The 24,001-nt window shown below is 43.7% G+C and overlaps 1 protein-coding gene across 1 annotated transcript; it reads right to left on the reverse strand.

Annotated features, from left to right (window-relative positions):
* Positions 1-924: 924 nt before the first annotated feature.
* On the reverse strand, positions 925-2,817 carry lrrc4cb (leucine rich repeat containing 4C-b; the record flags this gene model as incomplete). Its single annotated transcript, XM_084337770.1, has 1 exon — positions 925-2,817. One exon carries the CDS (start codon positions 2,815-2,817, stop codon positions 925-927), a length of 1,893 nt encoding a protein of 630 aa, XP_084193896.1.
* Positions 2,818-24,001: the final 21,184 nt, after the last annotated feature.

The raw sequence follows: 24,001 nt of genomic DNA on the forward strand, positions 1-24,001 counted from the left end.
GGAAAGGAAAGGAGAGGAAAGGAATGGAGAGGAAGGGGAAGGAAAGGAAGGGAAAGGAAAGGAGAGGAAGAGGAAGGAGAGGGAGGGGAAGGAGAGGAAAGGAAAGGAAGAAGCAGAAACGGCAGAGGGGAGAGAAGAGGGGAGCGAGAAAGCAGAGGAAGGTTAGGTGAACGAGACCTTCATCTTAATTAAAGTGAAGGATGTATGGCTGTTGTTTAAGAGCCACAGGGGAAATGCAAGTTCAGTCATTTGGCTGCTCGGCTTCTGAGGCACACCAGCCTCATTGTTCATTTCATTAACAGCAACGCCATGGAAACACAGTATCCCATCTTGCATTGAGTGACAGCTAGAATATGATTTCCATTCAAATACGCCCACTTAATCAGTCCTCTTTTTTTCTACCTGTATTAATACGGCGGGCACTGGAACTGCTGACACAGCAGCATGTACACTAACAGGTATAGTCAAATTAAAGTGATACCTTACAAGACATAACTATTACTTAATGTACTTTTTAAACTAGCTTCACATTATCAAATGTCTATGGCATTGAATTAAGCCTATTCATCTATTGTTTTGTAGTTGTTTGAATGTTATTATTGTATTACCATTTCCATAATATGCATTTGTTGTGACCCATTCTTTCCCTTTGTGCAGTATTACACATAAAAAGAACAAAGAGGAGCTAAAAAGCTATCACATATTTGTTTTTCTTCATTTAGCCACTAGACAATTTTCTTTAATAAATAATCTTTGTTTTTGTAAAGACACTTGTTGAAATAACACACCCCTTTCCCAATGCTGATTTATCATTCATATCATCTTATCAAGTCAGTGTCGTTGTTCTGTTTTATCTTCACCATTTGGTCCATTGTACTCCCTGTATCAAACTGTTGGTATTTATATATCTTGTTAGATGCAGAATCAGATTTGGGTCTCTTGTACATTGTCTTTTGAGCAGGCTTGAATCAGTAAAGGTTCCTGTGTGACTGAGCTGTGTATTGAACTGAGCATCTGGGGGTGGTGGTAAGCACTCTTGTAGGTGTTATAGTGGTTGTAATGCTCCAAGGGTGGCAGAGATAGGTGGGTTTCCATGGCACCGACCCCTGCAAGCTCCTCTTCCACGGTAATGACCTCCATAGAGGATGCAGGGCCATCCGGGTCTTGCTGGTTATGCTGCTTCCTCATCTTATAGAAAATGACCAGCAGGACAGCGGCCATGAGTGTGATGGCCACGAAGCAGCCGATAATGATCTTGGTGGTCTTCATTACCTCATCCAGGCCACTAAGGGCTCCCTCCCCATCCAGGTCGAGGACAGGAATGGTCCTCTCTGTGGTTCTCGTTGAAACCGGAGGACCCTTTGTGGTGGAAGAAGACACCCAGCCAAAAGGAGGAAGCGCCGGGGTCTGGCTTTCATCCCCAGGTGACTCAATGGTCTCCACTGTTACTGTAGTAAAATACGTCACCCCGCTGTTCTCTACTGAGGTTACATTCAGCACGGCAGAGGCAGAGATATTGCCTGCTGTGTTGCTCACCATACAGGTGTAAGTCCCAGTGTCCTGCATGGTGACGCTAGTGAAGTTCAGTGTCCCATCATTGAGTACAGACAGGCGCACCTTATAAGCTCCATGTGTCACCAGTGAGCCATTAGGTGTGATCCAGCTGATTGATGTCAATGAGCTTGTACGGCACTTGAGCTCTGCGCCCATGCCCTCCGTCACATTCAGGTCAGTGGGTGGCTCCACAATCACAGGGACATCACATTGAAAGTAGCTATGGTCCAGCTCCCCAATGTAGCGGCCTTTGTAGCTGGCAGGGCTGTGACAACGGGCACAGCAGCTGGTGTTAGCAGGTACTGTCTCCTTCAACCACCAACTGAGCCACAGGATGTCACAGTTGCAGTTCCAGGGATTGTGATGGAGGTGGACCCTCTCCAGGCGATGCAGAGGGGTGAATAGATCATGTGGGAGCAGGGTGAGATTGTTGTGGGCCAGGTTGAGCTCCACCAGTGACTGCAGGTCATCAAAGGAATTTCTCTCAATGGTTTGGACCTGGGCATGCATCATCCATAGTTTCTGGAGGTTCACCAATCCTGTGAAAGCACTGGGTTGAATGACAGCGAGCTGGTTGCCTGACATTTCCAGCTCTTCAAGTCGGATCAAAGGTAAGATGTTTGGGATCTCCTTGAGGTTGCACATACCCAGATTAAGGTAGCGTAAGTTACTCAAGTCCTTGAAAGCGCCATCAGATATGTATGAAAGCCTCTTGAGTTCGCCTAAGTCCAGCCTTCGCAGAGAGGGCACACGGTTGAAGGCATAGGATGGTATGCTCTCAATGGGATTGTTACGAAGCCACAATTCCTTCAGCTTGGACAGGTACTCAAAGGCACCGTTGGGGATGGTCGTGAGACGATTATCAAAAAGCTCCAGTGTGTTGAGACTGGCCAACCCATTGAAGGCACCGATCTCAATGTTGCGGATATGGTTCTTGCTCAGCTGCAGTATCTCCAGATGGCGCAGGTGTTTGAAGCTGTCCACCTTGATGACCTGGATGAGGTTGTCCTGGAGGTTTAGATAGCGAGTGTTTGTGGAAATGCCATCTGGGACATCACGCAGGCTGCGGCGGGTGCAGATGACTTTGCTGAACTGGTTACTACAGGAGCAGACAGAAGGACACGTTTGGGCACGAACAAGCCCAGCCACCACCAGGATCTGAAGGGTCAACAGCAGCACAAAGAGGGGGTTGGACAGTGCCCCCTTCAGCCTAGGACCTCTCATTGTCTGGCGCTGGAGGGAGGAGATCATTGTGTTCAGCATTCATAGTTCACTGGCTGTTTATCCTCTCTGTAATGACAAGAAAAGGGAGAATGACATTAGGTGGGGTCACAGAAAGGAGAAAGCAGAATATACTGTGGTCTTGTGGAAAGGGTAAACACGTTCAAATGAAATTTTAATCTACTGAATGAACAATAATGTAAAAATAAATTAATGGTGTATGGCTAAAAGAGAAATGGTTGAGAGAGAGAAGAGAAGAGAGTCGATCCAGGCACTCAAAAAGATGTAAAATCCAGAGAGAAGATGGTTAAAAGGCCTTTATTAAAGGTGGCTAAGTCATTTAAAATCGAATCAACATGTTTCGACCATAGCGGTCTTCATCAGGATTAGAGGTGTCACTCTAATCCTGATGAAGACCGCTATGGTCGAAACATGTTGATTAGATTTTAAATGACTTAGCCACCTTTAATAAAGGCCTTTTAACCATCTTCCCTCTGGATTTTACATCTTTTTGAGTGCCTGGATCGACTCTCTTCTCTGAACTCTGCATTCCCGGTGATCCAAGAGCACCTTAACCTATATTGAACTGAGCTAACCAAGTTCTCCCTTTTGAGCACCTGGTTGTTTTTTCTCCTGCCAGTTGAGAGAGATAGTTGACAGCTTGAATTGATTTTGAATACTGCCCATCTGTGGACATTTTACTTGCTAACTCTAGTTTGTCCCAGATTTTCAAACTCTTGAGGACTTTGGAGGGGGAAAAAAACTCAACAGACCATCTGACTCCCATATGAACAGAATCTCTACATTTCTTGTAAGCTCCTTACACGTAGGAATCCTAAGCCTGGAATTATTTTACATAAAGAGCTTCAATCATAAAAAACTGTAAAAGTAGTACAATCTAGTGAGGCCATGGGGACCCATTCATTCTGTAAGTGTCTCAAAGACAAGTCATTGATGCTTCACTACTCTAATCCTCCTATTACAACAGCATTAAACTCTTTGAATGACTATGGTCCTATGCTGTCAAAACCAAAATATTGTCAGAGAGTAACAATGAAATTGCTTCTTCAGAATATCTGTCAAAGCAACATGCAGTGGCGGACTGGCCATCGGGACGTTCGGGACGAATCCCGATGGGCCGGGACCAAAGTGGGCCCAAAAAAAAAAAGTAAAAAAGTAAAAAAAAAAAAAAAAAAAATTTTTTTTTTTTCTTTTTTACTTTTTTACTTTTTTTTTTTGGGCCAGTGTGTGGGCCAGTGTGTGGGCCACTAATGTGGGCCGATGTGTGGGCCAGTGTGTGGGCCAGTGTGTGGGCCAGTGTGTGAGTCGGTGTGTGGGCCACTAATGTGGGCCAGTGTGTGGGCCGGTGTGTGGGCCAGTGTGTGAGTCGGTGTGTGGGCCACTATTGTGGGCCAGTGTGTGGGCCAGTGTGTGGGCCGGTGTGTGGGCCAGTATGTGGGCCGGTGTGTGGGCCGGTGTGTGGGCCAGTATGTGGGCCAGTCTGTGGGCCGGTGTGTGGGCCAGTGTGTGAGTCGGTATGTGGGCCACTAATGTGGGCCAGTGTGTGGGCCGGTGTGTGGGCCAGTATGTGGGCCGGTGTGTGGGCCGGTGTGTGGGCCAGTATGTGGGCCAGTGTGTGGGCCGGTGTGTGGGCCAGTATGTGGGCCAGTGTGTGGGCCGGTGTGTGGGCCGGTGTGTGGGCCAGTGTGTGAGTCGGTATGTGGGCCACTAATGTGGGCCAGTATGTGGGCCAGTGTGTGGGCCGGTGTGTGGGCCGGTGTGTGGGCCAGTATGTGGGCCAGTGTGTGGGCCAGTGTGTGGGCCGGTGTGTGGGCCAGTGTGTGGGCCAGTGTGTGGGCCACTAATGTGGGCCGGTGTGTGGGCCGGTGTAGTGTGTGGGCCGGTGTAGTGTGTGGGCCAGTGTGTGGGCCATATGTGGGCCGGTGTGTGGGCCATTATGTGGGCCGGTGTGTGGGCCAGTGTGTGGGCCGGCAATAAAACAATAAACAAGTTGCATAAACTAAATCAGATTAAAAATGATCACAGTTCTGGTTTGCCTTAAGATGCAGTTTAAGATGGGTCTTGAACATGGAGTATGTAGGGCACTCTATAATCACAACTGGAAGGCTATTCCAGTAGTTACCACTTTTAACAGAGAACACAGTTTTTGCAATGGTAGTATACCGAAAAGGCACCTTACAGTCCCCTCTACTGATGGCCCTGGTGGTAATGCCAGTGTCTGCTTTCTGTTGGATGAACTCATTCAATGGGGGAGGGGCAAGTCCATGCAGAACCTTGTACATGAAGCAAGTATATTTGAAAACTTGGAAATTCTCGAAACTTAGCATGTTATGTTTTTCTAAAACATTACAGTGATGAAATGAAATTGGTTTCCTATCAAATACTTTTATGGCTTTTTTGTAGAGTAATTATATTGGTGTAAGAGTAGTGACATATAAAAGAGACCAGTTGATAAAACAGTAGGCCTACTCGATGTGTGATAAAATCATTGAATGCAGAAACATCCTTGCAGCATTAACTGGCAGGCAGGGCCTGATCTGCCTGAAGTTTTCGATGTTAAACTTGACTGTTTGTCACTTTCTTCACATGACTTTTTGAAGGTCAATGTAGAGTCCAATGTGACCCCAAGATACTTGAATTAATGTACAATGTCCAGCTCCGCCTCTCCCAGAAACACATTAGAGTGAGTGACCTCTACTGGTGACTTTGTGAACATCATACACACTGTTTTCTTGGTGTTAAGTGAAAGACATGCTTTTGTTAGCCAGTCTTGAATGAGACATGAGACATCAGTGAATGAGATTCACGTTTCCTCCCAACCGCGAGTAGGCCTAGAAGCGCAGAAATGGAGAATGCAAAAAAAGAAAGGGTGGAGCTGAAAAAGCTAGAATTAAAAAACTAAAATTGCTAGTAAAAGACGCAGAACAATGTTCTAAAATTACAGACATGTTTACCCGCTGCTGCTGCTAATGATGATGAAGTTCAAGTGGAAGGAACCAACAGTAACATGACAGGTGCATGCAGTAGCCTAGTGCATATTCTACTGTTGGTGTCTGCCGGTTCATGAGGGCTAGCTAGCCTATACTAGCTCTTGCAGTGATTTCAGTCATTCTATTACAAGACAATGTGCTTTCCGTATTCCTGATTCCTTACAGCACGTGGACGTAAATAGTTGTGACTCGTGACGTTTTTTCTCTGACTAAAAGTTTAGTTAGCAATGTTAGGACTAGTGCCCACCACAGCATCAGAAGCTAAAGTGCTAACCTAGAGAGCCAATCAGAACCTAGGACGGGCTGCAAATTAATCGGCTACTAATATTATAATAGTAAATACTAAAATAAAATACTATTATGTTCCCTTCCAAATTTTCATGTTGATATAATATTGGTAATCTAATTGATTGAATTGATTAGTTGCCATTTTACATGCTTAAATAAGATGTACCTTAGAATTCCCAACTGTTAGCCATGTTCTCGATCTGTATATGATTAGTCTCATCTACATGTTTGTAAATAACCACAGCTAACTAGCTTAAGCTAACAACTAGGTCAACTACTACCCCGTAGTTAAACATATGTGATTGCATATAACAGCTAACTGCTACAGCTAAGTTGGTAGTTAGCCTATTCCATTAATGTTGAATGTATTTATGAAGGTTGTTGATGGTGGTTGGCGCTGATTAGCAGACATGATTCCATCAGTCTGCCACAGGGCAGCTGTGTTTGCTGATGCTGCTCACAACCACCAGTAGTGTATGACTGTGTGAGTGTGAATGCTTGATGGTTTCTGTGAAGCGCTTTGTGGAACAATGCTGATATACAGTTAAGAATGAGTAATTCGCTTTTGGTTTTTAAGAAAAATTTGTAAAGCTATTTTTGAAAACTACAGGGGTGAATAATACTGTTTTCTTTTGCTATTTTCTTTTAGAATACTGTTTTGGAGTCTTAATTTTTTTAATTTTTGTTTTTTTTTATCCACTTTTTCTCCCATTTTCTACATTTTCTCCCATCCCAATTTCGTATCATCCAATTCAACCCTCCCCTGTCACGAACGCTGTTTCTTTCCTCCCACAAGCCGGCTGCAATGTGGACTAAGTCATACATAGCACAAGTCCCCTCCGGTACTTGAGGTAACAGCAGTCGCATCTTTTCACCTGCGCAGCTCGATCTCTCAGTGGCGAGGAGTAACGCGTGGGAGGCTCACGCTGCCCCCGACACTTCCTGATTCTACTGCGCAGGCACACCAACCGACCTGTAGGAGTCGCTGTCCACAACGCCCAATCCCCACCCATCAGTTTCCCACCCCCTAATACGGCCAATGTGTATTAGTATGAACGACCAGCTAAACTGAAAGCAATGTGGAGCGCTGGGCTCGAACAGGCGAGCCCAGCGTCTCCAGTATTTGTGGCGAGCGCCTTGCCCACTACGCCACGTAGCCGCCAATTTTTTTAATTTTTGTTAAGAATATAGGACAGGCATATATAAGCATTATGCTTCAGTCTGTACCTTTTCAGTCACTGTAAAATCAAATATTGTTAAATGATGGGGTATATTGTATTGTGTGAGATGATGACTGAATAAACTACTACTACTACTACTACTACTACTACTACTACTACTACTACTTTGGGTGTTTTCAAAAGGCTGAAAAACGCTGTATGAATTCAAGCCATTATTATTGATTGCTGATGTTCTTCTTATGCAGTTGACTCTGAGGAAAGAGAGAGCGCCCAATCCAGCACAGCTGACCCTGAGGGGAGAGAGAGCGCCCAGTCCAGCACAGCTGACCCTGAGGGGAGAGAGAGAGCCCAGTCCAGACAGACAGACAGACAGACAGACACACAGAGAGAGAGACAGAGAGAGAGAGACACAGAGAGAGAGACACACAGAGAGAGGGAGAGACAGAGAGAGAGAGACACACACACACAGAGAGACACATACATAGAGAGAGAGAGAGAGAGAGAGAGAGAGAGAGAGAGAGAGAGAGAGAGAGAGAGAGAGAGAGAGAGAAACAGGCTCTTGGAATGGGTGTCTGGGAGGAAGTGGGGGGTCTTTCAATGTTGATTAAACGGCAAGCAACTAATGTCATGAGTGCCAAATTAAAGGACAATAAATCCAATCTAACTGAAATTGTGTAGCACAGACCTTTCTATTAGGGATGCTCGATATTGGCTTTTTTACCGATACCGATATACCGATATTGTCCAACTCTTAATTTCCGATACCGATATCAACCGATATCAACCGATACCGATATATGCAGGGTTTCCCGCCCCAAGAAATGGAATAATTTCAGGTAATTAACATTACATATCTCTTGTTGTGGAATTAACACAACATTATGCATACTTTTGACAATAAATAAAATCAGAATTGGTTCTTACTTGCTTGCCTGGGTAAATAAAGGTTATAGAAATGTAAATAAAATATTATTTCTTTAAAACCGATACCGATATTTTTCGATATCACATTTTAATGCCGATATCGGCCGATAATATCGGTAGGCCGATAATATCGGACATCCCTACTTTCTATGGATCAAAACCTCAATATTATTATGGTGTAGTTAATACTTCATGTATCCTTAATCCCTAGGCTAATGAGGCACTAAGATGTTAGTAAAAAAAAAACATATGCCAATGACGGGAAGTAACGGTATATGTATGTGTGTGTCTGTGTGTGTGTATGTGTGCACTGTGCATGAGTGCACATCTAGGGGCGGTGTGTAGATTTGGTCTCCCTGATGTTGACTCCTTAGCCACAGCCTTGGGTTGTTTAATACTGGACAAGTGTTTCATAACGCCCGTTGTGTGGGCCGGTTTCGGGGCCGGTGCGTGGGCCGGTGCGTGGGCCGGTGTGTGGGCTGGCGCGTCTGAATGTCCCGGGCTGAATTTGTGTCCCAGTCCGCCACTGGCAACATGTGTTTTGTTCATGCATGCTCACAGACAACAGTAAATATTGGAGGAATGATAATAGATGATAGTAAGTTATGGCTTTCATGGTGGTAAAATATAAAATAATAAAAAAGCCAAATAATTGGATGTCTTTTATTGTATTAATACTATATTTAACTTTTTTACCTTATGATTTAAGTTTTGGCTATAGCCAAATATGTGTTTCACCCAAACACAACACTCCTTAGCTTACACAATATGCAAGCAGTTAGTAGTTAGCATTTCCTGGATAACAGTGTGGCCAGCTGGGCAATAGTGACCATGATAGATTCACAGGATTATTTGCATCACACAGCCTTCTCAGACTTTAAGGAAGTACAGATAACCCCCCCCCCCCCCCCCCCCATTTCAGTGGAATAATGTGAAAAGGGTGCTCTGGTGACAAGTTCTGCACAAATAACAATATGTATAGTCAAAGTCATGGAGGGGACCTTTAAGAAAAAAAAGTGTAGACATTGATGACAATTCCTTGACAATAATGCATGAATTCAGTGTCCACAGAACAGATCCATGGTATCGCTGCGACCAGGATTCTCCCAGCAGCCCTTCCACCGGCGGCGACCAAACCCTCCTTATGTAAAAACCCTGGTATTCCAAATAGAGAACCTTGATAATAGTTGTTCAGTTGCATTCTCCATGTAAGATGATGTATGAAGTATGAACAAGTCCTACATCATCATTGAATCACCACAGCTGACGTTGTGTTTGACCTTAAAATTAAATAATTAACCACAAGAACGATGTCCCTTGTGATACATTGGACACACGTTTTACAATAGGCTATTTGTTGTCATTTAAACCAAGAATCTGCTAGTAGCCTAAAGCAGATTAAAACACACACACACACACACACCTTAGACCTCCCACTTGAGACCAAGCAACAATGTCATTATACACAACACAGATTTCCAAGTATGAGTGAGACATGCTAATGCCCTGCCAGTGCCACTGTTAACACTATAGGGACCAGCCACGAGTTAACTGGGGTTTTTCGGTGCCATGCGTTGTGGACCAGAGCCACGAGTTAACTCGTGGCAAGTTGTTATTGTTTTATTCCATATTAATAACCGTATTAACGTCCCCGATCGACTCTGCAGATTTACCCGCATATTTGATTTCCGCAACATGCAATACCGGCCAGATCCGCTTAGGGGCACCATCGCTCCACTTCAGTATCATTGAGGGCGAATGGGAGAACACATTTTTTTTACTGTCTTTGGGCGTTTCATATGAGCCTGGGTCCCAGGCGAACATCCTGCACCGTGGATCACGGTTCGAAGCGCAGATTTCAGCCTGGAATAATGGGATTTATGATCAGCCAATGGACATATAGATCTACCAGATGCCGATGAATAATGGGGAAATGCTGCCGGCGATCACATGGGCTGACGGTAGGATACTATTCACCCAAATTACAGCCGGATTGGACATTGTTGTAAAACGCAAGCGATCGATCAGTGAATGTGGCTACTTGAACACACACTGTATTGCTAATCAATAATACTAATCGGTGTCCCCCCCGCCCCCATTTCATCCATATATGCTCTGTAATAGTCCGTATGCTAAGCAGTTTGTTTTATTTCATTCGTATATATACAACAGAAATGCCGTTCGTGACTAGCCTTTAGCCCTATAAATAGCTTTCCAGAAAAAAGACGAGACGAAAACTGCGATAAAGCTTATATTCACGACGCTATAAAATGACAACCAACCGATGGATTTTTATTTTCTTTAAGCCATTATGAAGGCACGGTTTATGCACTCAAGTGACAATGAGAATGGACAGATAGCAATACTATAAAGTATATATATAGCTATCCAAAAGTACATCGGTTTGTTGACAAACCCTGGTCGTCTAGAACCATATTACACTGCAAACCGTGGTCGTCAAAGTGTTAATATGGCCAATACCATCACAATGGGCAAATCACTCTATCTTAGCGTAAACATCAGCGCATGCCCTCTACAGGGTCCTTGCATTTAAATATTATATCCATCCATCTCTCTTCCACTCATCTAACTCAGGTCATATTGGTAATTGCTTCTTTTGTTGGTAATCTCTCTTGTTTCAGTGGATGAAACAACTGTTATGACAGGTGTTTTCTAAACTGTGAAAATTGTGAAGTGTTATGGAAATACTCCTCAGTGTGGCTGAGTGGCTGATTTAATCAGTGGGAATTAATCTACAGTAAACGTGGCCCAACAAGGAGTGGTTTTGTGCCAGTAGGGTTGCCACTCCAGCATCAGCATGAGAGGCCCTCCTGTCGGTTGGTGTGTTGAACAGAAAGAGGCCTCCACCTGGCAGAACCTCGTTTTTATGTGCTGGAATTAAGACCACAACGCACAGCAAGCAGAGAGCAGGATGCACACCCAAACAGAGTGATAGAGATGAACTGTTTTCTCTGTAGTTGCCTATCATATCCTTGGTGGTAACTTTGAGCTATGTGCCATCCCTGTGTCAAACTTATCTTAATGCTGAGCTTTGCAACAATGATTTTCATTTCAATTTTCATTTTTTATCCAAAGCGACTTACAAAGCGTGTACAAGTCAGCAGGAGGGGTACACCTCTGGCAGCTAAGGGTAAGTGGCATTGTTCGTCTAGTGGTACCAAACTTGAGCACTTCTCTCTTGAGTGCAGAACTGCTAGTTCAGAAGCTGTTCCTTCATTAGCTCCACATAGAAAAGCTTGTATGTTACAGAAAACAATGTATACTGTTGGTTTGTCATCATGCCCATTATCAGCTTCCCCTCCCCTCTGTTAGTGAAACACTGTCTTTGCCTGAATGTGTTTCTCATCCAGACATTCACCAGGCACATTTAGAGCTATTCAAAATACTATCTGCTTACCTCTGAAATCCTTGCCAGAGGCATACAAATACATCCACCCTTGCTTTCCCACCTGGCAAACTCTTACATTACCAGACACTACTGCAGTTAGCCGCTTTCCTTTATTGCATCAAGCTCATCAGCACGGTAACATATTTCTCAATCAAGGCATGCATGTCAGGGAGCCTTACTCTAGTAGTGGTACTAATATATAGGGCAGAGGATATTTCAGGCTTACATCTACTACAACATCAGATGATTAATATCTGTCAATGCTGTGTATTGTTAGCCATGCGTCATTCCATCCACTTGTGAGATTACATTCGTTAGCCTATACTCTCCGCACATAACAGTAGGCGGGCCTGTGACTACAGTAGCTTCAGATAAAGCTCTTGTATGAACTAGCCAATTAATAACACCAGTGAATGGGAGACAATGTGTGCTAATACCTCTCCTGTCAACTTTATTATAGTCTTATAGTATTATAGTTTAAATCCTTCTCTATATATATTATGAAGAGTTCATTTGCAAAAACCTATAAACATCATCCTTGAAGTTGTGAGTTACCACTTACTGTTAACACACAGCCCATTATGAATCCTGGGCAAGTTGTCACAAAAGCCGTTATTGTCCATTGACAGCATTTACAGCTGCGCTAATAAACACATAAACAGTGTTACAGCGTAACTTACAGTGTCATCTTTTTTATTTTATTTAAAACGTCTTTGCATGACAAACACACAAACAAAAACAACACTTGAGAAAAAGAAAACAAAATAAATGATGACCGGGAGGGTGCAACCCTCTCTACGCCGCCCCAATACCTCAAATGGATCCGCCATCAGCTCTATTTTCAATATTTCAAAATGTTCAGTTGCTATTGCATGCACTTATTTGTTTTTCATTACACGTATATGTGCATGCTTACCAACTGTTTAGCCTGTTTTATTGCAACACTACTATCACCGACATCTAAGAAGGGAGATCTCCCCTTGAACGGCCCTTCTAAGGTTTCTCTCCTCCACCTGTGGTGCATTTTTTTCTATTGCTACTGTAGGTTTTAGTGAGTTTTTCCTTACCTTCGTGTGGGGTATGTCTGGGAGTGTTGCATTCATTTATTTTAAATCTTTTGGACTTCATGGTGTTTTTGTTTTGTTCTTGATTCATTGTGATGTTTCTTCTTGACTTGTTTAAAGAAGACGTGTCCGGCCCATGGGGACATTAATGTGTGTTTTGGGCCTTACAAATTAATTTGATTTGATTTAATTTGAAATAAAAAATTACAAAAGACAAAAAGGAGCATTCATCATTATTCTCGTTAATCTCTCCATCACATATATCTCATGGATCACGTCCATCCATTCTCTCTCGTCAGCACCACCTGACACATTCACTTCCTTGTGAGAGGCTTTTTGGTTGCCACCCTTATTATGTTAAAAATATACTTATGGCTTATATTGAAATCTATTTTCCCCAAATACAACACTTCAAAGTGTTACTGTATAGTATTTCTACTTCTAATACTTTTTCCATGTACAGTACTTGTGTCCATATAGGGAGAATAGATGGGCAATCCCAGAATAGGTGATAATGGTTGTTCTGTTTCATTATGGATCTCGCTCAGCATCATACTGCACTGTACTTCACTTCGTGCACGAGGACTGAATAAAAGATTCCACCATGTACCTTTACATCCCAACATTCGTCTGGCCACACCCCCATCCGCTTACCTTCATAAGCAGGTGTGTGGTCACCTACTCGCCTCCTTCTTCACTTTCACCACAAGGAAGTGCCTTCGGTAGATCCCCACTTGACGAGGTTGTTAGTAGAAGAAAGTTGGAAAACAAAAGAACAGGAAGATACGTTGACATCATATCTTTATTTTCTCTCTCACTATTTCGAGAAAATACGGCGATATTGTCTTCGTTACTGGAGTGTCTGGAAGATGATGATCATTCTGACCTTCAACGGCTTTTTCGTATTAGGAGCTCACGCCGCTGACATGCTCCCCAGCTACAGTCCTCCTTGCTGCGGCTGGATGGGGTTGCCCTCCGGCCACACAGCTGGACTGTGGGAAGCACCGATTGTTGTGAGAAGCGGTTGTTTCCAGGATGGGGTACGTACTGTTTTGCTTGCGAGCTCTGGTTGTTGTTGATGCTGTGGGGGTTAGCTGACAATTTACGAAACGCCGACTCCAGGCTAGGGTCCTCTGCTCGGCTTAAACAGCGGTCGGAGGATCTTGGTCTGACGCCCATGATGGTCAATCTAGTGGGCCGCGACCAGGTACTGGTGATCCCAGGATTCTCTGGACAAGCGGATGCTTCTCTGTCCCGTGCAGGCCCCACCTTTCATATAAAAATGAAAGTACACCCTAACGAGGAAATGTGGGCATAGGATCTTCTTTATCGGGAGTTCCATGCTCAAAGTCGGCTGCAGCCCGGGTTCTTTTCCCTCTTAGGGGAGGGACTTGGACAGCGGCCTGTCTGAAGTGTGGCTTGTTATGTCGTTGTGTACGGTTCAGGTGATAGCTGCTTAGCTGGCGTGCTAGTTGTGGCCTACTGTGTTAGCCAGTCAGCTGTTAGCTGCGGTGCTAGCTCGCTGTGTTTACCAGGCTAGTAAACGTTAGCTTGTTGCTATTAGTCGGATAGCTGCTTAGCTGGCGTGCTAGTTGTGGCCTACTGTGTTAGCCAGTCAGCTGTTAGCTGCGGCGCTAGCTCGCTGTGTTTACCAGGCTAGTAAACGTTAGCTTGTTGCTATTAGTCGGACGGCTGTTAGCTTAATGCTACACTGTTGAACGTTTTCTATGATTATAACATGCCTTAAACACTCTGACTACGATGTCATCTTTGACAGAGGATGTTAGTCGAACCTACACCGGGAGCCCTGCCAGCGAGGACTGCGTCAACATGGAGAAACGTAGCGGCTGGGTGGCGCAGCGACGTTACCCTCATCGCCAACACAGGAGATGCTGTGTTCAACTTCGGTGTCCCGTTAGCCAGATTGCAGTTCTCTTGGCCTGCGCTCAGGGTAGGAAGGTCCCGACCGGACTTTAAACACTTCTTCTTTCCTTCCCTTCTAAATGTTTTGTAATAACGATGTTTTCCAAAACGTGTGTTGCTGCAATACATTGAGGATACAACGCGTGTTGTGTGTGAATTGTCTTGTCACTGGTATAGCTTCTCTCTCCATAGAAATCGGGTTGTTGTTTACATGTGTAAAAATGTTCTGGTTAGTTGTGATGAGAACATGTGTGTTCATGTAACAAGGACTCACAACTAAGTGGGTTAATTAACCTATGAAGCTATGCTTAGTGACATGTGATTGAGGAATGAATTCTTTTCTCAGCCTGTAATGACAATAAACAGTGTGTTCACATATTAACAGGGTTACCTGTTCAACTTGGTCGTATCAAGGGTAAGGAAGGAGGGGTGGTCCCCCCGGTTTCCCTGGGGCTTCCCCACCCTCCTCTCAGACATGTTGTTTACAATATATTGTGTCACTGTGTTTGTGGGGATACGATGTAACCCTCTGCTTAATTGCTGGGGTTGTGCTTTCCGCTTGAGAAACTATTTTTTCCTAAAGAAAAGATTGTTTGGTCACTTATCATGTGTGCTTGGCAAGGCCTGTGGCCAATACGTAATCGAGGATTCTGTATTCTCTCGTTATGAAAAACGGCGTTCCTCTGTAGCAAGAGAGTACTTTTGCCATTTTTTGTTGTGATGAAGGGTTGTGTGTGTCTTGTGATCTACAACTGGGTTAGGTTTGGCCCACAGAAGCACATATGTAAGTCTGGTACCGGGGCTCTTAAAGGGGCCCTCTCTGTTCTGTGTTTTTTCCTTAGTAAAAATCAGATAGCAGGTTAGCACATGGGCTATGTGAGGCTTTTCGATGCTTCATGTAGCGGGCTATGACTGTGTCATGCTCTACTTGTCATTACATCGTATCATGGGTGTGGGGTCATACAGGGGTGAACTGGTAATCCTTCCTCCCCTTTTCTGATTGGTCAGGGGTTAAAACCTCCTGTCCTTCAAGGTTCCTGTCACGTTGCTGTTCGGCACGTTACAGGCTTACAAGAGGGGGGGGGTTTCCTGGTCCCACGCCCTGGAAGATTGGGCATGTGCACCGCGGAAATTCCCCCGCCATAGAGTACGTCACTGAGCGAGTCTCTGTTGGTAAGACTTCCGTGGGTTGTTCAGGTCCATGTTATGGATCTGTTTCAGGGAGTTGTCAGAGCTCCTCCTCACGAAGCTCCTCCTCGGGCCTTCTGTGAGTTCGGACTCTCCTTCCCTGTGAGGGAGCCTCCTCAGAGTTCAGAGCCTCCTCCTTAGATTGTCAAGGTGAGTAGAACTTCAAAAAAGGAGTTCTGCTCTATTGTGTGTATTCGATTCAATTCGATTGTTGAGTGTTACATAGCTCAAGGTTGCAATATATTCTTTTCAATCTATACAGCTCGCGTAGGAAGTCTCTCTGGGGATTTCCGTCTCCTACCTGTGGCGAGGGTGGTGGGATGTAAAAATGTAAAAAATAATTACCCTCAGCTGCGTCACGTGGGATTCATGTCAGTCTGTGTTTCTCCCTTTTTTGAATAAAAAGAGGAAGGAACATGAAGCACGACGGCTCCTTGTCGTTCTCCCAGGTGACTTGGAGGAACAATGTTTGGTGTCTTGCTAGACTATCCATTGATGTGTTTGGGTCTCGACGCGTATGCAAGTGCTGGCTCTGGGTGTTTCTGCGCCTTGGTTGCTTGTTATTAAAACAGCGTTTTTATAGGGCAACTGGGATGGAGTTTTGTCTCTTCCGAGCGCGAGTTTACTAGGTTGTCTCGATGAATTCTCGTTCATATCTGGGGGATGTTAATGGAATAGATCAGAACATAGGTAGAGGGATCTCACGCCCTTGGGGTGGGCCACCGAGCATGGTTCAAACCGGCCCGTCTGGGTGGCGCCCTCTTTTCATGTTTTAGATCAACATGCATATCTGCCCCTTCTCCTGGAGTACGCATGTCGGCGTGGTTAGGGCACGGGACTGGTTCTGGTCATGCTAGTCCAGGTCAGTTAACCCGTTTGTCCGCCGGGGATGCAGATCTGCTGTTCTGGTACCCTGAGGGACTTGGGCTTTTTTCAAGGGGAAAAATGCCGGGTCGGCCCGGGTGTCACAAGGTTAGGCGTTATGGAGACCCTTGTTGGGTACATGTTGTACTCTGCACTATCATAAGGGGCTGGTTCTCTTTTCTTCGCTCCTCTCTCACGCATGGCGAAGAGGGGGCTGTTGGGGTGGTCTTTTGGACCTCCTCTGGTAACCCTGTGCTTCCCGAGCCGCCGGGCCCGGTCCGAAGTAAAGTTTCATTGATACCGTAGGCCTGGGATAACCCTTTTGGAAACTGAAACACTTGTACTGCGGTATAGCTGGTGTATACCCGCAGGTGTGTTTTGGAGTTTTTCTTGAGGGGTTATAGGAAAAACCACCGTCTGTACCAAGAGGGTGGTTGATTTCCTGGTATGTTGGGGCAGTGTCAACTCCCGGGTTGCCCGGTTGAGTGTGCCCCTGCACGTTCATGATGTCTGCCAATCATGTCAGCCTTCTCTGCCTCGACCCCTCTGGGTGGTTTTTTTTAATGGAGGCCTTGTCATGGTGACCAACAACGCCAGCATACGCCCCTTCCGCCGGGGGGGCTGTTTCAGCTGACTCCTTTGGCGCCTGTCTCGTCCGCAGTGCTCCAGGCTCAGGTTACTGTCTGCTGCCTGGTTTCCCCGGTGCGCTGCCTGCTTCCGTTGGTTAACCTTTTTGAGTGCTTACGGCCATGCTGACTGCCTGTGTTTCAGAGTCAGTGTGCCAGGCGGTGTGCTATTGGGGGGAAAGGGCCCGCTCTTGGAGGGGCCTTATCCTTATTATGGCGATGTGGGGGGCGGTGTCACTAAGTGACCGCCTGGTGGGGTCTTGATGCCTGGCGTCATTGACCTCTCCGGGCCCCCTTTTTCCAGGGGATCCAGTCCCTTCAGTGGGTCTGGGTCTTCCTTCACGCTCCGCTGCTACAGCCTTGCCATGGGGTTGGGTTTGCTCTTGACCCCGTGATTTTGGGGGCAGTAACGAGGTTGTTCCTTCCGTTTGTTCCCTGGTGGCATGCGGGTTGTGAGTGTGTGTAGTCGTGGGGTCAAGCCACAGTCTGCTCACCCTGTGCGTTGAGTTGCTTGAGTTCCTCTTCGCACGGTCGGATCCGTCTCCCTCCCGTAAGCCTCCAATAGGGGGGGTATCCTCCATTAGGGAGGGTCGGGGGGGCTCGGTCCTCCCCGGTCTGATGGTTGTGGGGGGCCTCAGCGGGGTAAATTTGTCGGGCTATGGCTCTCGCTCAGCCTCCCTTGTGCAGTATGATGCTGAGTGAGATCCATAACGAAACAGAACGTAAGGTTATGTATATAACCAAGTTCTGTGAGTTATGGTGACGCTCAGCATCAGACGCCGCTGCGGCCCTTGATCTCGCCTTGTGGTGAAAGTTTGGGAAGGAGGCGAGTAGGTGACCACACACCTGCTTATGAAGGTAAGCGGATGGGGGTGTGGCCAGACGAATGTTGGGATGTAAAGGTACATGGTGGAATTCTTTTTTCAGTGCTCGTGCATGAAGTGAAGTACAGTGCAGTATGATGCTGAGCGTCACCATAACTCACAGAACTTGGTTATATACATAACCTTACGTTATCCCACATTCCCTCCAGCTGCAGTCTGCTCCTGCATCTCTATATTATTTTGTGAAGGTGTGATGAAGAATCTGACCATGTTCTTCCACTCAAATTGTCTCCAGGGCCCTCATTTATCAACAATTCTTAGAAAGTGTTCTATTTTTGTTCTTAAGCACAGAATTTAGAATGTGTGTAAAATCGGGATTCATCACACATGCGTACACGGGTCGTACGCACACTCCGTGTTGATAAATACCATTAAGTTATACGCTCCATGCACGTGCACGATTTTAAGTATTTGCATATAGCACCGCCCGTAATTAACCATATACGGTAATGGAACACCCCCATGAAATGTGGAAAAGTGGACTAAGCCGAGAGAAGCGTGTTATGGGAGAAATACGTGACAGGCTGACAGACATGTACACGTACGGTGATGTCGGATATGATATCTATTAACTTAAAGACCATATTAACTAATAAAGACCGTGCTGGAATATGACTGCCTTTTTCCGTTTCGTTCGATTAATACCCAGTGATTAAAGTTCTCCTCAATTTTATTCCAAATCGCGACGGATTTTCCGTACATTTTCTACCTACTGCATATGATTTGTAGAGGCATACAATCTATTTTGATGTTGGTATTGGGTAGCCTATATAAACAATAATACGAGAGCATATACAAGAACAATGAATCTCACTGCCATGTATGATACATGTAGCCTATACGCCATGTGCAGCCTGCCTATATGTGATCAATAAAAACTTGAACTTGAATTCCATCATGTCTGTGTGGGGGTCTGCGGGAGCAATGTAAATAAGAACGTGCACTGAAAAATTACAGTATGTAGTTGGTTGATTATTTGTATGACAGTCAGTAAACCCTTGCAAAAAGTATCCGTTTTATTTAATGAATTGAAAACATGCAGGGTGCCTTTCTTCCTGGCAGCAACGACATGTATCAGGCAAATGCGCATCACTGAGTGGAATCCCTTTCTTTTCACATAACTGCATTTGTGATGGAGCTTATTTTCTTTTAAGTTATTTTGTGCATCACTCTGTTTTGAATATGATGCAAATTTGCAATGCATGAGGGTCATCCTTTTGTGTTAAATGGCTGCATAAAGCAAGCATTTGTTGACTCGCATGTTGATAAGAGTATTAAAACTTGGAACTTGAAAAAGATCCATTTAAGGTAAAAAAAAATTAAAAATTAAAATGCGATTAATTTGCGATTAATCGCGAGTTAACTATGGACAATCAACATGGACACACACACACACACACACACTTCAGAAACAAACATAGTATCAATGAGAGCATCAATAATACACCTGGGCCCTCATTCATCAACGTGATGTAGAAAATGTTCTATTTCCACACGTAAGCACAGAATTTAGAATGAGTGCACGCACAAAAGAAACGGGATTTACCACACGTGCGTACGCAGGTTCTACGCACACCTGTCATGATAAATATCACCTTGGCCCTGCGCCGAGGCTCGTGCACACTTTCACGTATTTGCATACCAAAACCGCCCCGATTAACCATATACGGTAATGGACACCCCCATGAAATGTGGAAGAATGGACTAAACCGAGGGAAGCGTGTTATGAGACAGGCTGACAGACGTGTACACGTACGGTGATGTCGGATATGATATCTATTAACCATTGCTGCCTGGGCAGCGCAAACACTAATAAAGACCGTGCTGGAATATGACTGCCTTTTTCCGTTTTGTTTGATTAATACCCAGGGATTAAAGTTCTCCTCAATTTTATTCCAAATCGCGACGGATTTTCCGTCAATCTTCTACCTGCTGCATATGATTTCTAGAGGCATACAATCTATTTTGATGTCAGTATTGGGTAGCCTATATAAACAATAATACGAGAGCATATACAAGAACAATGAATCTCACTGCCATGTATGATGTAGCAGATACGCCATGTGTAGCCTGCCTATATGTGATCAATACAAACTTGAACTTGAATTCCATCATGTCTGTGTGCGGGTCACTGCGGGAACTCACAAGGCTGTTGTCACAATGTAAATAAGAATGTGCACTGAAAAGTTAGTATGTAGTTAGTTGATTATTTGTATGACAGTCAGTAAACCCTTGCAAAAAGTATCTGTTTTATTTAATTAATTGAAAACATGCAGCATGCCTTTCCTCCCGGCATGCAGCAACAACATGTATCAGGCAAATGCGCATCGCAACATTGACTGAGTGGAATCCCTTTCTATTCACATAACTGCATTTGTGATGGAGCTTTGACAGCTACAGTAACAGTCTATTGCTCGATCCATCTCCAATATCACGATGGGCCGTGCCATGTAGCCTATGTATAGCCTGCCTATGTGATCAATAAAAACGCGAACTTGAATCCCATCATCATATTTATATGTTGTGTCTGTCCACTATGTTTGTTACTTTGTTATTCCCCCCCCCTATCTATGTAAAGCGACCTTGGCGCTATATAAAATGAAGCTATTATTATTATTATTATTATTATTATTATTATTATTATTATTATTATTATTATTATTATTATTATTATTATTATTATTATTATTATTATTATTATTATTATTATTATTATTATTATTATTATTATTATTATTATTGTTATTATTATTATTATCACGTCTGTGCGCGGAGCTCACAAAAAAAATACTGTCTTTTAGTCTCAGTGAAGTTTCAACGGAGATAATCTAATCTAACCAACAAATTGAAGTAGAAAGCATTTCGTTGTGGCCAATCTTATTTGGAAACATGACACACAAAATAATAGTATTTCGCTTTTTATTTGAAACAATATTTAATCGCGTTTGGAGGTGGGTGTTCTGCGTCTGCCCCCCCGTGCCAAACAAGCAGGCCAACCTCTTGTTCAGGCGTGAGCCCGTCATAATTACACTACTGTCGCTATTTGACAATGAACTATAATGAATTACAGGTCATACAGAAGTTGAACACGCCAGTGTTGAAACTAATGCATGGAAGCTTATTTCCGCGTTGCAGACTGCAATATTCATATTCTACCACCGGGCGCCAGGTACGCACGGCCGGAGCTGTGCGTAGATATACGCACAAAGTCAAGCACATGTTCAAATTGATAAGTCCCACGATTAGAAACGATCGTACGCACGGGTTACGCACATATCTGTGCGTACGCAACATTGATAAATGAGGGCCCAGGTCTGGGAGTTGGTCGTTTTCTCACTTCCAGTTCCCACTTCTCCTTTATATATGCTGTATCTATCACTTTCAAATTATGTAATTCATTGTATACTTTCACAATAATCCTTCTACACGGTTCAGAATTCTATGCTGCTATACATACCTTCAATATGCCATCTTCTATGATTGATGATGATGTTCTTTTGTAATGGTTTGAACCCTCGAGCCAACCTTTAAAAAAAAATCCGCCCTTTGCCGAAAACTGCGATCTCAGTAAAACATATTTTTCATGTATTGTTCCAATTTTCTTTCATGAATATCATTATTAACTTCAGTTCTCACCATACATATCGAATATTTATTCATTTTCAAAATTTTAACAATTTTTTTAATTAGGGTTAGGGTTAGGGGGTTAGGGTTACCCTAACCCTAACTGTTAATTTATGCAACTAGGGTGGAAGGTGTGACACATTTATGCAGTGAGTTTAATAGTGATAATTTTTTTTTAAACATGGATTATTGGAATGTGAGTCAAAGATGTGAGACTGAGCTACTTTCCTGGCATATACATAAAATATAGCCAATGCTATCCACACACACATGTGAAAAAAGGCTATTTGCCGAGAATTGCGACAAGGGTGACTGGAGGGTTAAATAGTGAATTGAGAGATATATAGACTGAGGTCATGATTTTCCAATCCATGTCTCAATTTCTGTTCTTGAAACCACTCTATTACCCCCTTGGTGCTTATAATGGAATGTGAGACCTTTCTACTTCCATATCTCTAACCCCCCCCTTTCTGTTCATGATTGAAATGTGCACACCATCTCAACACCCATCCCTGTAGCTAATTCTTTTTATATTTAGTTGGATATCTTGAGTGGCAATTTGATCCATGGGTTTTCTTTATCCGTCAGATTTTTCATAATTACCCAAGATGGCGGCACGTGCACAACACGAGGCTCTGTGTCTCCCCAATTTTCTTATTTGCTACTTAGCGGTAATATACCCACTTGTTTTAAGTCTGCTCACCCAGAACTGTCTTGCTTTCATATCTTACACCTGACAATGGGTCTCATTCCCGAAATTTTTTCAAAGATATATTCTGGAAGACTTATCTTGGAACCACTGAGACATAATCAATGACAAATTCACTCTGAGTCCTGAACGTGCTGGTAATATGTCTTAAGTGGCTGAAAATGTCGCACAAATTATATGATCTGATATCTGCTTGGAGAATGGCATTCTGTCTTAAACTCGAAAGCGCGTTCCCGTTCAGGTCATTTGCATACAAAACACCGCCTCCAGAGCTCCTTATAAGGCAACTAGTGACGCAGCTGTGTGCAAATGAGTTGGCGGAAGTGCTTTGCGAGTCTTGCGAGCCGCGTGATTACGAAACCTAGCGTCAGTCAGTGCCAATCAGAGAGCGTCTCCGAGAAATGCGGCTAGGTTTCGTAATCACGCTTGCGTGCCATCAAAACTAGATTAGATTAATGTATTGGCATCATATACAGCTCGCGGTACACCTGCCGCAGCGCGCGCGCACACACACACACACACACGCACGCGCAGTACTGTATATGAATTAATGAATGAAATATAATATATATAGCCTACGGCGGGCGTAATGAATGAACGCAGTATGGCTTATTATTCCATAATTAAGCCTATAGGCTACTGTTCATTCGTAGGCGCACACAAGACTTGTTATGGAATATTAATGCAGTCTATTTCCAGTGCACCGATTAGCTTTAGTTCTTATTTATTTATCCACTGTCATTTCAGTGTTGGTGTATAGGCTATATAGTGTATTTCAATATAAGTTTAATTGATTAATGATATATTCGAAGGAATGCAGGTTTATAGCTATATCAACCCCCTCCAATGTACAGTAAATTACCAAGTATGGTTTTGTCAATATTCCAATGTACAGTTTTGCTTGTACAGTGTAAGTCTATCCCCCACCCACCCCTCCTACCCAACCTCCTCCAACAGTTTCTACGTCAAATGTACTCTCTTTTCTGGACTCTTTTTGTATCACAAACAGTACTGTATTTGCAAATCTGGTATGTCATAAATGTATAGATGTAGCAGTACTGTCTATCTGTGTCGTGTGTGTCATATATGTTATGATGAATTGAAAATGGGGGACCCTGATGTAAACAAGACGAAATTATTTCTCTGGTCTGCATCCCCTTATGTAATTGAGCTGTACTGTACTGTACCCATTCTGCAATCTGTTAATAAAGTTTTCAATCAATCAATCAATCAATCAATCAAACAAAGGTCTGTCCCATTGTATACCAATCAATGGGATACATTGCATGTTGACCTGCATCCTTTCAAATGTATATAATTAATCATTAAAACAGATGTGTAACAAAATAAGAAATACAAATTCCACAGAAGGCATTAAATAATGATTATTTTCAATCATTTCACAATAATTGCATAATTGTGTTTGAATATCTGAGTAATTAAAGTAATTATACATTTGTCCAAAATAGCTGGTTCAGATATGGTTAAGCAGCTGCCCTGTGATCAGATGAATCCATATTATTTATTTTTC

This window comes from Notolepis coatsorum (genome assembly GCF_963971535.1).
Source record: "Notolepis coatsorum genome assembly, chromosome: 20".
Lineage (NCBI taxonomy): Eukaryota > Metazoa > Chordata > Actinopteri > Aulopiformes > Paralepididae > Notolepis > Notolepis coatsorum.